This window comes from Beauveria bassiana (genome assembly GCF_000280675.1).
Source record: "Beauveria bassiana ARSEF 2860 unplaced genomic scaffold BBA_S00013, whole genome shotgun sequence".
Taxonomy (NCBI): domain Eukaryota; kingdom Fungi; phylum Ascomycota; class Sordariomycetes; order Hypocreales; family Cordycipitaceae; genus Beauveria; species Beauveria bassiana.
In genome coordinates this window covers 591,810-607,134 of record NW_007930848.1, presented here as the reverse complement: position 1 = coordinate 607,134, position 15,325 = coordinate 591,810, and the positions used below count along the sequence as shown (strand labels likewise).

The window sequence follows — 15,325 nt, the reverse complement described above, 5'->3', positions numbered from 1 at the left end:
GATATAATAGGTTAGTAGAGGTACGCTACTCGCTTATCTACGCTACTCGCTTATTAACTATATTATTTAAGTACTTTATAATATACTATAATTATATAATAATAAGTAATATATAAGGTAGTATAGAAAAAAATAAAGGACTATAGAGTACTAAATCTATAAATATTAAATTATTATTAATATAGTTATATTTTAAAACTTATTAATTAGTTATTAAATATAAAATATTAAAAATAACTAAAAAAAAATTAAAGTTTTATTTCTTTAAAAAAAGATAATTTTATAATTAATAATAAAAATTATTAAGATATATAAAAAACGAAATAGTTTCTTAATAGGTATAAAGAATTTTATTAGTTATGTTGAGAGTCTTATATCACTTTAAAAAGTATTTGCTTAGGTATAAAATCCGCTTTTACTGGCACTTGTTGATACCCACTGGCCACTGTAGCAACTGTGCGGAAAGGCTAGCCGCTATTTTTAGTCACTACCAAGACTTCCGATGGCAGGGAAAAAAGTGCCTAGATCTTGGGGAGAGAGAGTTCCCAAAAACAACGCCCTCCAGAACACTGGGGCTTCGTGAACTACGTATGCCGATTTGAGTGTCGAGTGAAGCGGTTACGAGTCGGATTAGCCCCAACGACTGGCGACAATTTCAAATCGGACATGCCGCCGCATTTGTACGGATATCCATTAATCGGCCAGGCTCAAGGGTAAATCTGGCAAATCCAGCTTGGATTCGGCACACACTTTTGAGACAGTGCTTGGGAGCAAAGCTCCCTTCGATGGGACGTAGACTGTTCTCGCCACAGCGCCCGAGGTAAAGAATTGGGTAGGAAAACGCATCTTTGTGCTATTTATGTCTGTCTATAACACCAAGCCCATCTAAAACAATACCACTAAAGTTGACCTCTTTCGGATTGGAGCGGAGAATTTGTAAGCCGCGACTTATGTCCTTCACAAAGGGTCTGCTTCCTAATATACTTGCCTCACTTCCTGCTCGTCAACGATGACCTTCGTCTAAACATTTACTTCTTGGGGAATATTAACTAGTTTCTGGTCGACCACTCAACACTCGCCTTTTCAGCTCTTTCTCGGGTTAGGCCTTCTTATGCGTGATTACGCCTTGGGTACATTCGGAACATCCCCGGCGGTACCGGCAGACTTTTCCTTGGCCTTCTTGTCCCTCTTGTGCTTATGTTCGTCTTCCTTTTTCTTGGCGGCTTCGGCGACGAGCTGCTCAAACACGAGGTAGTCGCCTTCTTCTTCAGGAGATCGTTGAGCCTGCAAACAAGAAAATGTTAGTCAGTTGATGACGTGTTTTATAAAAGTTCTGTGCATACCTTATTGAAGATGTCACCAATAAGAATCAGGGCGTGGGCTCGCTCCAGGCGCTTGGACAGCGGAACTTTCTTATCGTTCAGGAGACTATCGCAGACCTCACGCAGGACGCTCTGAATCTCCCACTTGCTGCCGCGCCAGGCAGCGGCGAGAATTTTGCCCGTCACGCGGCGCTCGTACTCGCTGCGCTTCTCGTCGGTCCAATCCTCGCCGCCCTTTTCCTCCATGCGGGCCATGTCCTCCATGGTCTGCTGGGCGTCGATGGCGCTACTGATGGTGTTCCACGTCTCCTTGACCAGCGTGCCCTTGTCGCGGAGACGGCCAAAGAAGCCGCCGAAGCCGAGGAACTTTTGGCTGCGCAGCAGGGCCGAGGCTTTGGAGACGTACGTCTGACCGATAGCGTGCAGAATGTCAATTCCAAACGACTCCATCTTGAGATTTTCCACCTCGAGACGCATCTTTTCCTGAAAAGCTCGGGTCACGTCGTCGCCCTTGTCCGTCTCGGTCCATACGCTCACGCGGTCCTGCAGCTTCTGAACCAAGTTGTCGACGCGCTCCTGGCGAACGCGCGCGCGCTCTTTTTCGAAAGCGGCCAACTGCTCGCGTTGTTCCTTGGACAGACCCGACTTTTTCTTATCCTTCTTGGCGTCTTCGGCGGAAAGGGAGGCGGCGTTTGCAGAGCTAGCATCATATGCCTTGTCGGCCAGCGCAGGGCGCAAGGGGATTTGTGTGCGGCTGTGAGAGCCGGTCGAGGGAGCCGGCGATGTCGCATCAGAGCGGGGAGGGGCAGGATTGGTGGTGGCACCCGGGGCGGCGGCGACACCCGGGGCGGCGGCGACACCCGGAGCGGCAGCAACACTTGGGGCGGCTGCAACACTTGGGGTGGCGTTGGAAGGCGTTTTTTCTTCCTCAACGACGACGGTAGGTGGGGGTGCGGCGGCGGCGGCTGCTGTTTGGTCCTTCATAGACTCCTTTATAGCTTCATCAGTGCCGGGAAAGTCGGCCTCGTCTTTACTAGTGCCCTCGGCTGCGCTCGCGGCCTGCTCAGCTTCGGCAGCCTCTGCTGCAGCCTGCTCCTCTTGCATAGTGATATCCATGGTGGCAGTCAGATCCTTCATGAGGCTGATCTCACCGATCCAGTCGACAAAGGCCTCGCCGCCGAAAATAGACGAGAAGAACTCGGCCGGGTCGGCGAACCCTTCTTGTGGCTTCGCATGGTCTTTGCCAAACTTATCATAGGCGGCACGGAGGTCCTTGTCGGAAAGTACCTGGTACGCCTCACCGATGGCCTGGAACTTCTCGTGAGCGGTCGGGTCGTTGGGGTTCTTGTCTGGTGCGAGAACCGGGTTAGCTGGCTTGACCGGTGTGGCGGACGGCGTGAGTGGCCGATCAAAGTTGACTCTGCGTCATTGCCTGAGGAGTTGGTTATACCTGGGTGGTGGAGAATAGCCATCTTGCGGTAGGCCTTTTTTATCTCGAGCTCGGTCGCGGTGGGCTGAACGCCCAGCGCATCGTAGTAGACCGTGTCGACAACCATTTTGGCGTGTTCGGGACGCACGGCGAGCCGTGTATGGTGAAATGAGATTCTGGAATACGAAGGGAGTTGAAATACCAAACCGGGACAACAGCGGCCCGCGGCGAACGGTTGCGAGGGGGGGATAGAGAACCGAAAGTGTAATGGTGCCTGGTCGGGAAATTTTATCCCAGGATGACCGATACCGACCGCTACGTAATGGAGGGGCTGTGTCTGTTTGCCGGGCCAAGCCACACGTCTTATCCATTACTGTGGCGGGTGCACGTGAATGATGGCGGTGCAGACCAAGCAGCTTTGGACATGGGACGAACAAATGAGTGACAAGGAGGCGATTTATTAATTCGCTGGAGGGATTTCAAGATTTTCTGTTTATGGTGCAATTATCTTATGATTTCCTCCTCTATATTCTTGTTCATTTTACTAATAGTCTTTTCATATTCATAAAGTCAGCCGTCAACCTGACCATCGAAGCTAGCAGCGTACCTACTATTTATGAGCCTTCACATTGTGCTCTATTGACCGCGTGAGACACTGATTGATCCCATACGGGACCGGTCACTTATATTAAATCCGACTCTATGTGATGCAAACTTTGTCGCGATCTGTTATGCGGACGTCAGGCCTCAGGCGTACTCGTTCTCGTAATTTCGGCACTATTCTCCGGCTGGAAGCTCTAGCTCCCCGTACCAATGAAGACGCTGAATTTTGCAGCCAACCAGCCTGGTTCCCCACGTGGAGACCCAACTGCCTATGGATAAGTTAAATTCCTACGAGCCCCTAATTTTCCTTCTTCAATTTCTACCAACTTTGCCTGCCAGCTTCTTACGATCCTGAGGCCTATCTATCTCATTCAAGGCTCGCACTGTCTAGTTGTGTCCTTCTTACATCTAGGACACTGAATCATTCACTTGTTCCAATCCATTCTCCCTCAATTGCAGTTCCGCGTCTTGACCCCACCAGCAGAAGGAAAATTTTACAGCGTCACAATGGGTGCTTTTTACTACCTGATGCATCCAAACCAGCTGCGTTCCATTATCCAATGGTACGGTCAGCGACTAGCATATTCTGTCAAGCACATAGCTAACGTCGCTTAGGAAGCTCTGGCATGAGCCCGTTCACAGGCGTGACACCAGCCAGGAGTCTGCAAATCTCAAGGAGTGCTTTCGCTACCTCAACATGACCAGTCGCAGTTTTGCCATGGTTATCCAGGAGCTGAACCCCGAACTTCTCGTATCTGTAGCTCTTTTCTATCTTGTCCTCCGAGGCTTGGACACTATCGAAGATGACATGACGATTCCTCTCGACAAGAAAACCCCTCTGTTACGCAACTTCCACGATACTATGGAAATTGATGGCTGGCAATTTCACGGTAGTAAAGAAAAGGATGCCGAATTGCTCGAGCACTTTGACGTGGTCATTGCCGAGTTGAAGAACCTCAAGCCCCAGTACTACGAAATTATCAAGGACCTCACCAAGAAGATGGGCAACGGCATGGCTGACTACGCCGCCGACACCGACAAGATTGAGAACGGCCTACAGACTATCGAGGACTATGAGCTCTACTGCCACTACGTTGCTGGCCTCGTTGGTGAGGGTCTCACTCGCCTTTTTGTTACCTCTGAGCTGGCCAACCCTAAGCTCGCCGAGAGGCCATCCCTCACAGAGTCTATGGGACAATTCCTACAAAAGACAAATATCATTCGTGACATTCACGAGGATTGGGTCGACGGTCGTCGTTGGTATCCCAAAGAGATCTGGAGCAAGCATGTCGACAAATGGGAGGACCTCTTTGAGCTTTCTAAGCGTGAACAGGCCCTCAACTGCATTTCCGAAATGGTGCTTGATGCCCTCAAACACGTTGAAGAGTGCCTTTTCTATATGGCCGGCATGCGCGATCAGAGCTGTTTCAACTTTGTTGCTATCCCACAGACGATGGCAATTGCCACACTCGAGCTAATATTTCGCAATCCCGCCATCCTCGAGCGGAATGTAAAGATCACCAAGGGCGATACCTGCCAAATCATGTTCGAGTCCACACAAAACCTCTTTACTGTCTGCGAAATTTTCCGGAGATACGTTCGCCGCATTCATAGGAAGAACGATCCGCGTGATCCTAACTTTTTGGCCATTAGTGCGCGATGTGCCAAGGTAAGTCAACAAAACCTGGCCCTCGCTGCTTGTGTACTGACAATGTTACAGATTGAGCAATTCATCGAGACTTTGTATCCCAAGCAGGATGCGGCCAAATTGAATGCTGCCAACGAGAAGAGACAATTGGGCGAGCCTACTGCTGACCCCGGTGAGGGCTTCGTTATGTGGATGGTTGTCATTCTCTCCCTTGTCTTCATGGCTCTTCTTATGGTAAGTTCTAAGTGAACTTGCTGCTATACTAATGACTGACGAGGCTTCAGGTTGGTATTGCCTGGTTCTTTGGTGCCGACTTTTCCTCGACGTTTGACGATGTGAAGAAGCTGTGGACCAGCCTCGACGCTCCCAAACCCCCCCAACCTCTCGCCGGTGCTGGTCGCGACGAGTTGTAGAAATAATGTATAACGTATGCGTGTCGAATTGTTTTTACTTTGACCCTATTATTTCGGCCGTCCGAGACGTCATTATATACGCACCATATACCATGCGACATTTTACAAGGCTGCAATCGATTGCAACGGCCACTTTATCAGCGAGACTAATTATTAATGCCATTTTGATACCCGTCGGTGGGCAGCGTTTTGTGAGTCTTCATACTTTGCTTTTTGATTTGTACAAATCTGTTAGCACGGATGTCAAATTGCAATCTAGTCCTTTTATGACTATGGTTGTGCCGAAGAAGTGCTTATATCAATCTTGCTCTCAGCCTGGCTCTTGCGAGCCGGGCACGACTTGGTGTTGCTTTTCGTGTTTATCAAAGGCCGTTCCTTGTTGAAAAGCAGACATACCCATTATGTAAGCTGTCTTTCTTTTTTAAACGATATTATTACAAACTCAATCCTCAGTTGGGCCTCTTGCTTGTTGATCTTGATGCAATTCGTAATTCGTTTACCGCAACAACCGCGCGTTCAGCTTTAAGGGTGATTCGTCAATGATACCTACTAATCTCAAGTTGACAGGCAACACATGCATGTACAAGGGTACCCGGAATGTCGGGTATCAAGAGAGGGCAGCCATGTAATTACATCCTTCACCCTACAGATCACTCTTTCTCTCATTCTTTGTTTTCCAGAGCGCTGCACACTTATCCAATGGTGTTGGTGGCAATGCGGTCTGTGGTTTGCGGGTCGTTGCGGCGCACTTCGTCACCGCTTCTGTCGGCGAGACCCGTGATGAGCCGAGCGACCTGTGCGGGCTGGTTGAGGTTTGATTCGAGACCGAGGAAGTAGGCGGCAAGGCCGGCGACGTGGGGTGATGCTGTTTTTGGGGGAAGAAAGGGGAAATCAGTAAAGCTGACTCATGAAGTTGCAAGCACATGAGCGCGGTACGTACCCATGCTGGTTCCGCTGAGGGTGTTGGTGGCTGTGTCGGAGTCGATGCCGACGCTGAGGATGTCAACGCCGGGTGCGAAGATATCGACGGCCTCGCCCTTGTTGGAGAAGCTGGCCTTGACATCATTTTTGGCGTTGATGGCGCCGACGCATATTGCGGCCTTGGCGGAAGCAGGCGACGTGTTGGCTGCATCTTGCTACAAACCACATGTATTAGCATGTGAGTCTTGGGGTGATGGGGTAAGAACTAGTGTACGTTTTCATTGCCGGCGGCGACAACGGGGACAATGCCGGCGGCGAAGAGTTGCTGGATGGCGCGGTTGACGGCCTCGGATCGGCCACCACCGAGGGACATGTTCATGACGGACTTGCCGCCGAGGCCTCTTTTCAAAACATCGTTCATGACAAACTGCAGGCCGTCGAGGACACCCGAGTTGGCACCGGCGCCGTTCTTGTCGAGGACCTTGACACCCACGAGTTGGGCTTTTTTGGCGACACCATAGGTAGCACCGCCTATGGTTCCGGCGACGTGCGACCCGTGGCCGTTTTCATCGGTGTCCTGAAGAATGGGTCAGCAGAAAGGCGTGGATCGGGTGTCTTGTTCAGACTTACGACATTGTTGACAAAGTTGGCAGCCAAGACAGCACGTCCCTCGAACTCGATATGGGAAGTGCGAATTCCAGTGTCGACAACATAGGCGGTGATATTTTCTCCGGCGGACGAGTCGTAGACATAGGTGTTGGGGCTGTTTTCAGTCCGGTTATGGGAGAGGCGAGCGAGGCCTGGGGGGGCATTGGTCTGCGCGAAGGTGAGGAAGGTGTGGACACGTGCGTCGGCCTCGATGTAGTCAACCTCGTTCGAGTTATACATTTCCATAAACATGTCGTCGTCGGCGTCCAGGATGCTGGCGCGCCAAGAATCCATGGCGAGCGAGCGGACCTCGGTGGAGAGAAGGTGGCCGCCAAGGCCGCGTTTGCCGAGGTTGCGCTTCTTGAGGGTGGTGGCAAAGGACGCCTCCTTGGCATCGATGGCGGTTGAGTTGAATTCGCCCTTGTACACGACAATGTAGCGGTTGGGGATGATATTCTCAGCCTTGGCGTTGAAGTTGCTGATGGGAAGCCTGAAACCGGTCGAGTCGGGGCCGGCGGCGGCGGCGGCGGGGGGATTACGAGGAGCAGCGGCAGCGCGACCGAGAAACAAGAGTAAAGAGGCGACGAGGAATTGTAATTGCGCCATGGTGAAGAGGAATCTGGTGAATGCAGATGTGCAGCCTGGTGATGAAGCGTGATCGAGCGGATGTGTCGGAGCCGCAACAATAAGAGGCTCGAAGTGCTGGCGATGGCACGAGAAAAGAAGACACAGAAATGACGAACAAGAAAAGCAGCGCTGGCGGAAAGGAAATAATAATAGTAATAATAATAATAATAAAGATGAATAAAAGGCAGAAAGACCAAGAGAGCTAAGATGTTAGAGTTGTTGGCCCAGCCAAACACAATCAAGAAGTGAATTGAAAGAATGGCCCGCCAAAGAAGAGAACTCTACACAGGACAGGGGACAAGGAAGAAAAGAAGGCGGCAAGAAAGAGAGACGAGGGCTACACGAGGGTAAGCGGACTAGAAATAGACAAACAAGAAGAGAAAGCGGGAATAAGCTGAAGAAAATGCCAAGAGTGGGCGCCGGAAAGCAGAGGCAGAGGCTAAAGGGAGAAACATGGGCATATGAACTTCTGAAGCAAAAGCCCCGTCTACTTGGAAACCATATTTGGCTGGCCTCTTCTTTTTCCTGACAAAACGGCGAGAAGCCAAGAAGGGGGAAGGGGGGTGGCAGATGATTCCAGTCTGGGTGCCTCTTTTGGGGAGGGCACTGGGGGAGGGCACCAAGGGGGTGGGCAAAAAGGAGCGAGAAATACCGTACGAATGCTGGCTAATAATAACAAAGTAGCATGAGAAGCGGTCGGTCAAACGTGCACGAAAAGGCCCAAATCCAGCAGTTTAGCCGCTGGATGCTGCGGCGGGCGGGCCATTGGTGCGACGTGCAAGCAAGCAAGCTCTGTGTAGTGTACATTATAAGTAAGGTGTGTATGTGTGTGTGTGTGTTGTCGTTGGTTCGAACAAGGGCCCCTCCGGAACGGGGGTGCTCAAGAGGCGCGATGGAGAAAGATGGGTACATGGGGTAAGGAAATTAAGTCGGAGGGCGGCTAGCCGAATCGATTTGATTGGCCAAGACTCAAGGGGAAGGTTGAAAAAAAAAAAAAAGGGTAGCTGACAGGTGCGGGATCAACTGTCAGAGGCTGCAGGACAAATCGTTTCGAAATACGGACACGGATGCAAGTCTCAAACAGCTGGGCGCTCCAAGGGGGTGGTTGAGAGAGAAATAATCAAGGAAGGGGAGTTATTTGTCGACCGACGTGCTGGAACAATGTAGTTATTACTGATGCTATTCACTAAGGTAATAACTGGGTAATCATCCGTATATGGCTAAAAATTCATCAACCATGGCGGGCAAGTTTTAGTGATGCACTTATATCCGTCCGTAATACGGCATAGGTGATTGTGGAGAGAATCATCCCTAATGAATCGAAAAATAAAAAATAAAAATCTGACTGGCACATTGCTGCTCGGAATTATTTGAATCATCAAGCAAGGCAAGTTGGGCCATATTTGTCGTGCATGCCCTTGGCGCTCTCATTCGGGCGGTCGTGGCCGCAGAATTACATCCACTGTAGTTGAAAGCCGTGTTTTGGCGCCGGGGGAGTGTGAGCGGGATGATTGGATCCCGAGGCACCGAAAAATCACGCTGCTGGTGCGGTCGAAGCTGAACGAAACTTGCAGGCTGATCCAAAATTAAACGTTTAGTTTGTTCTTTATTTTTTCTCTATTTTTTTTTGTTCCCCTTCTTCGATTGCACGGAGAAGAAATAGAATGTTAAGAGCTCGTGGCTGCAGGGCGCCAGCGAGCTAATTACTACCTATGTATACCGGTTAATTAGCACGGCTTATACAAGCAGGTCGGCCTACTCCCAGTCGCTTAGAAAGCAAAGATTGTCATCAATTTTCTTTTGCATAATCATCAATGCTACCGTATTCTCAGGTAATCGGCTTGTTTGAAACGTACAATTCTTAGCCTCGGGATTAGATGCTCTGCTGCACAATAGGCAATAGGGGCGCGGTAAACTGGTGAGCTCTCAGGTGTCCCGTAAGAGACTACCATTATCATGCGCAGCTTCCACAACCTCGGGCAAGCAGTGTAGTTATCAGTAAAAGGGGTGTATGCAACCAGTCTCATCCATGCTGTACTTGAGATGACATCGAGTTCTTGCAGCCAAGCTATGTAACCGCGCAGCGTTTCGAATGTCTGGGGAAATGTCCAACTTATTCCTGAACAGCGGTTGTTCGGTTATCCGGGCTCGTTTGACTCGCTTTGGAAGAATGACTTGCACCCAAAGAGCACTCTTCCAGAAATGACTAGCTAATTCTCGGCGCTCCTTTCATTTCTGCACATGGGCCATAATAAGACTTGAACTTGGCAGCGGCTTGAGGCTCAATGGCTAGATTTGACGGAACACCCCAAGACTCAAGAACTACCCATCTTGCCATCGCGGGCCCACTGTCTCTGACGTGAAACCCGGCCCCTTTGTTATCTTGTTTAAAGCCACAGAATCAGATTGGTTATCAATAGCCCCGCTTCTTTAGCTGCCTGACACTTTACGTTTTGGTCGAAACGGGCAAACGGGGACAAAGTCGACATTGGCGTTGCAACATGGGATGCAAGCAGCCCTTCTCGGGCCAAGCTCCTATACCAGCCATGCTGCTAATTGCCGGCGAGACAAATTCTACAGCGACTCAAATCATATCAAAGGCTGGGTCGTCGCGAATTAGGTGGAAAAGATGAGGCTAAACGAGGATTTGCAATAGTGATTCTTGAAATGTTTGGACCCTACTCGAGGAATGGGACCATGGTCGTGTTGCTGGGAAGGGTGGTAGTGAGCGACGGGTGGCTGCAACGTGAAAATCACACACGGACGTTGAATGGCGGCCATCAATCAAGATCTACGGAACGTTTGCTGTACACATCAACTTAATTTCTTTCAAGAAAAGTTGGTGGCAAAAGGTTGCGATTTCACGCACAGCTTCTATGCGAGCGCCGTACATATTCGGTGGCGGCTGGATCCGAGAGTCAGAGTATTGCCAGTATTTGGGCGCCTTACTACGCATACACTTTGACTCTTTTCTTCTCGACGTGGTGAAGCACGGGTTCTTAGCCGAACCATGGTGTAGACACGTGAGCTGCTGGACGGTTAGATGATTGGATGGTTGGATGGCTAAATGGCTGCATGGTTGGGAGCGCGCGTGATGCGGTGGCGGTGGCATTGGTTGGCAAGGAAGACGCGTGGCGATCTGCAAAGCAGTAAACCATCGTTAATAGGACAACTGTTTCTACGTATCATGGAGGCGATATGCAGCCGGTGACGAGTAAAAGTACTCTCGATGCTACGTATACTCTCATTCTTACAACAAGTACGGATCCGTACCAGGGCGATGAATGATTCCTCATAATAATAGATGCGAGACTGGGAAAAGTAAAAAGCGATGTGGGGAGAGATATATAAATTATCATCTTGTCTGATTTTGATAGAGGACGACATATCTTGCAAGAGGCGGCGAGGTGTTTACCAGTGAAAAAGATGTAGAATCAGGAAATCAATTGGCCGCAGCTCATTTACAAAGTGGGCGCCATCACCAGATCTGGCCGATGGGGCGCAGCTAAAAAAAAAGGCGGGAGCATCACTGGGCAGCAGCACCTCTCCGGCCACGGCCCAAGGCGGTGACGGCGGGGCCGGACCTATGAGATGAGCATCGGGTGGTATTTAATCCAGGCAAATTTTTTGGGCATCTCGGGCATTTGTACTGTTGATTGATAAAGGCATTTTGGGCACCTTGGGATGGATGATGATCCAACTCGTCCAAGGCCATCTTTTCTTAATTACGTGGCCAAACAACTCTCAGGGTCTTCTAAATATGGCAGGGTTAATGAAATGACACCATCTCACGCCTAAATCCAGGAAATACCTCGTAAATAGACGACCCCCCATCGTGTGGAGCATTTGTGCAGTGCTTTTCAACGGTGCTTTCAGTGATGTTTTCAGTGGTGCTCCAAGAGGTAGGTGGCTAGCCGATCCCTGACTCTGCACGGATTACTTAACGTAGGCCTAATGTACCTCTTCACCTTGGCTTGGTATGCAGGATACATCCTCTCCACCTGCAGATGCCCAGATTTTGCCGTGCCTCCATTACAACACATGGCCCAATTTCCCCATCTTCCTCCCTTTTGCTGCGTTTGCGTTTTGCCTCTGCTTTCCTTTATCTTCTCTTAGGTATTCTCCCGCCTTGTGTTTTGCTGCACCTCTTCTTCTCTCGCCGTGCACACTGTGTCCTTTTGATCGATTCGAAACCTCAACCGCAGCGATACCGCATTGACGCGGCGGCAGTTTCCGATCCCGACCGGTCCCTCCCAAGTGCGCCACTACATCACCATCCAACCTTTTCTCGCGGCTTCTCCGAAAGACCTCATAATCGACACGCAAGCAACCCTGCCGCCCTATGAGAAAATACATTCGCCCTGCCTTGACGGTAGTCTCTATGTGCCACTAACCATCTATTACTGCGCCCAAATCTCAACACTGCACAAGGCTTGGTTACAAACTTTCTCCCATTGCGCCACCACGACTTTTCTTTGGCCACCACACTCGCAGCTGTTTGATCGCAGTCCGCTACGTGATTCCGTACCTTGAAACCTTTGCTACTTCCACCGTTGGCCTTTGCAACCACTACTTTTTCGTCCTTTCGCCTCAACCGAACGCTTCTCTCTCCCATTCTTCGTCGTCTCAACCTCATCCTGGAATTCGATTTCTCGCCATCCGGCGCTTCGAGCCCGCCGCGCCTCTCTGCCGCCCTCGTCTCCCGGTCGTGACTGAGATGCTCCTGTCCTTGCTGCAGTACGCTTCTATTCCTAACTATCTGCCGTCATGGACGACCTTTGCACTCTCGACCGCGATGCCCTTGCCATCGAACTAGCCGTAGCTGCAGACTACAAAATACTCCCAGTAACCCCGTCCGACCACCTCATTCCTCGACTACCATACAGGTTCGCGCCAGTCACATCGAGTATATCCGTTCCGCCCTCATCCCAAAGCGCTCGCGCAAGTCCAGACACGAAATCATCCCGGGAGCCCGACTCTCCCGTCGTCCCTCCCGCGCGGCCCAGCAGCACGCCCTACCCCTTCACCGACACCAAGGAAGCTGCAGACTCTAGCACACTGGATTTTGCCCTTGCCCTTGCCCTTGACCATATTACCACATCTCCATCTGCCGACGAGACTTATAAACAGAGACGACCGGCCGCACACTTCTCTCGTCTGCCCATCGAGATCCACGAAGCCATCTTGGACCATTTACTCGGAGTCAGTCCCAAAATCTGCCCCAGGTCTGGCCTGTGGTCGCCTAATGCAGCTGGTAGCTTGGGAACGTCGCTGCGCTCCTCGAGGAGACGGGAAATGACACGCTTGGCGCTCATCAGCCCCACCTGGCGAATCTTGGTGCAGCAGAGACTCTATCGACATCTCAAATTGAAAGGCACCGTCGGCTCCATTAACCAGGCCATTGTTCATTTCGCCGGTCCAGGCCAGCATCTTGCCGACCATGTCAGACATATTGAGATCTGGTTCCCAGTTTTTCAGCCAAGCCACGGACCTCTGGCACTTTCCGATACCTTCCTGCTGCCCGTGATCCTCACCGATGATCTGTCGGCTGCGTCCTATGCCCTCGCAGGGAACAACTGCACCCTCGAGGATGTCTTCAAATTTGTATCTTTTGTCTTGCCCCGGACGAGGGTTCTTACACTAGAGGGGGGTGAACGTCGAAAAGCGCCTCAGGTTGTCCACTTCAACTATAATCGCCGTTGCCTCCACCCAGAGCCAACTCTCCCCCTCATACCCTCCGTAACGACCCTCGTCACTAAAGGCCAATGGAACCTGATGCGAGACCATTCTGATTTTGTTTCCATCCTTGGAGCTCTTCCCAATTTAGAGGAATGGCAAGGCGCTTACAGCAAGCCCAAGTCAAAGAGCTACATTACTGTTTCTGGATTCATGCCGTTCATTCCGGCGAGTATCAAGCATCTTAGCCTGTGCCTCGAAAACGATTACAGGCGGGAAGCCGTGGTTCCGGCGTTTTATGCCAAAGCATCTCACCAGACACATATATGCGCAGTCCTCGGAAATATCATACCGAGGCTCGAGCAGTTTTCTTACACTGGGCGCATCTGCCATCACTTTTTCCAGGTGGCCAGTCAGAGCGCCGTTGCACCAAGTCGACTCCGGTCCATTGACATCACTCTTAAGAATTGCTGTCGTCACTCCAACATCTTCTCCGACTCGGGCTCCGGTATTCAAGATATGGGATTCATCGAGGCCTTTGAAAAGCTCGTCATTTCTGGCATCAGATCTTTGGCTCGATTCCAGCGCGTTGAATATCTCCGAATTCGGTTCGTCGATCTAGGTTCGTATACACACTACGGATACCAATATCTGCCTTCTCTACTAATTCGATCCATAGACTCAATTATTCCCGCATTAAACCCATACTTTTTGTTTCAACGCGGCGAATGCAGCGGAGTCTGGAGCAGGGACATTTGTAACGAAATGGCCACGGCTCGCCCAACCGCCAAATTCCGGGATTTGAGCGAGAATTTTGGCTACATTTCCTACGGAAAAGACGGACGAATCCTCATTTCACCCGAGAACCCGCGTGCGCGCATCACCTCCCTCAAAATTTCCAATTACCAAATATTTTCAACCCGCACGGTGATTCTGTGAGCCGCCCAGCCTTGTCATGCGCGGCACAGAAAACTCGGAACCAATTAGCTACAATTGCATCATACACCGGCGTTGGGCTCGCTTTCTTGTTCTTTTAATTTGCGGCAGCATGGCGTTATTTGTGGCGAAGAGACTGGATAATTTTCACTTTTGCCAGGCCCTATATACCCCCGGGCAGCTATTTACACATTTTTGTTTATTCTTGGGTTCAAGTGGGGGAGATATATCCGATCTCTTAGATACATCACATCGCAGAGTACCAAGATACGCGCAAATGGAACTAGGCTATACATATTGAGCTATGCCACTCACGATAATAAAGAAATTTTAAAATCAATGACCAAATTTCTCTAATTTACTACTAGCCAATTTTCTCTCGGAGCCACTGATGTCCAAGTTTTCATTCTGTATGCGTCTTTTTATCTACTGAACGACCTCGTGCTCCGTCGCTGATAATGATGCCCAATATCCAGCAATTCACTAGGAAAAAGGCCAGCGAGGCCAACCACAAGCCCGGTACAAAAGTGCTCCTCCCAAGAAATTCAAGCTCATAGCCCTGCTGCAGCCACGCACCCTGCGCGACAACCCACAGCAATAAGGCCGAGATTCCGAGCCTGGGGTTCCGCAGCAGCGATGAGCCTGGCAGGTAGAGCGGCAGAAAAATCATGTACCAGAGGAAATACTAGTACCAAATCATTAGCAGCTTTTTTCTTTTTTTTTTCTTTTGTGCCAAAACAAAAGTTGAAAGGATAAAGAAATGGGAAGGGGGGGGGGGGAAACGTACTTGAGACGTGCAGACCTTGTTAAACGTGACAAAGGCAAATGTCTGCGCCATCATGGACGTGGCGAGGTCCTTTTTGGCGAGAACGAGCGGGATGAGCACGCACGACAAGAGCAGCTGCGGCACAAAGGCGATGGACTCGGTGCGCAGCAACAACGATGACGAGACGGAGCCGCGCGGCGTCGCCGAGTTGATGTACAGCAGAATGTTGTAAAGTGAAAAGTTGTGCCGGTGGTCGATGCGGGTGCCATGATGAAGATAGGTGTGCACCAGAAACGGCGTTCCGTAGCTTTTTCATTTCAAGGTTAGTGAGAGAAA

General features: G+C 50.3%; 5 protein-coding genes across 5 annotated transcripts in view; 2 read left to right on the top strand and 3 right to left on the bottom strand.

Annotated features, from left to right (window-relative positions):
- Positions 1–1,119: 1,119 nt before the first annotated feature.
- BBA_05305 (DnaJ domain-containing protein) lies at positions 1,120–2,878 on the bottom strand (the record flags this gene model as incomplete). Its single annotated transcript, XM_008600402.1, has 3 exons — positions 1,120–1,284; positions 1,344–2,671; positions 2,773–2,878. 3 exons carry the CDS (start codon positions 2,876–2,878, stop codon positions 1,120–1,122), a joined length of 1,599 nt encoding a protein of 532 aa, XP_008598624.1.
- A 983-nt stretch (positions 2,879–3,861) lies between these two features.
- On the top strand, positions 3,862–5,415 carry BBA_05304 (squalene synthase; the record flags this gene model as incomplete). The annotated part of the gene is made up of 4 exons (XM_008600401.1): positions 3,862–3,917; positions 3,970–5,023; positions 5,075–5,236; positions 5,287–5,415. 4 exons carry the CDS (start codon positions 3,862–3,864, stop codon positions 5,413–5,415), a joined length of 1,401 nt encoding a protein of 466 aa, XP_008598623.1.
- A 692-nt stretch (positions 5,416–6,107) lies between these two features.
- BBA_05303 (subtilase-like protein) lies at positions 6,108–7,590 on the bottom strand (the record flags this gene model as incomplete). Its single annotated transcript, XM_008600400.1, has 4 exons — positions 6,108–6,280; positions 6,356–6,551; positions 6,611–6,913; positions 6,967–7,590. 4 exons carry the CDS (start codon positions 7,588–7,590, stop codon positions 6,108–6,110), a joined length of 1,296 nt encoding a protein of 431 aa, XP_008598622.1.
- Positions 7,591–12,378: 4,788 nt separating this feature from the next.
- BBA_05302 (uncharacterized protein) lies at positions 12,379–14,226 on the top strand (the record flags this gene model as incomplete). The annotated part of the gene is made up of 2 exons (XM_008600399.1): positions 12,379–13,909; positions 13,967–14,226. 2 exons carry the CDS (start codon positions 12,379–12,381, stop codon positions 14,224–14,226), a joined length of 1,791 nt encoding a protein of 596 aa, XP_008598621.1.
- Positions 14,227–14,649: 423 nt separating this feature from the next.
- Positions 14,650–15,325, bottom strand: part of BBA_05301 (glycosyltransferase family 50) — a gene marked incomplete at both ends in the record, with an annotated part of 1,692 nt that continues 1,016 nt past the window's right edge. Inside the window, 3 exons of the mRNA XM_008600398.1 lie at positions 14,650–14,675; positions 14,800–14,908; positions 15,011–15,296. Of these exons, the coding sequence (XP_008598620.1) occupies positions 14,650–14,675; positions 14,800–14,908; positions 15,011–15,296 (421 nt within the window). The remainder of the gene's footprint in view (positions 14,676–14,799; positions 14,909–15,010; positions 15,297–15,325) is intronic.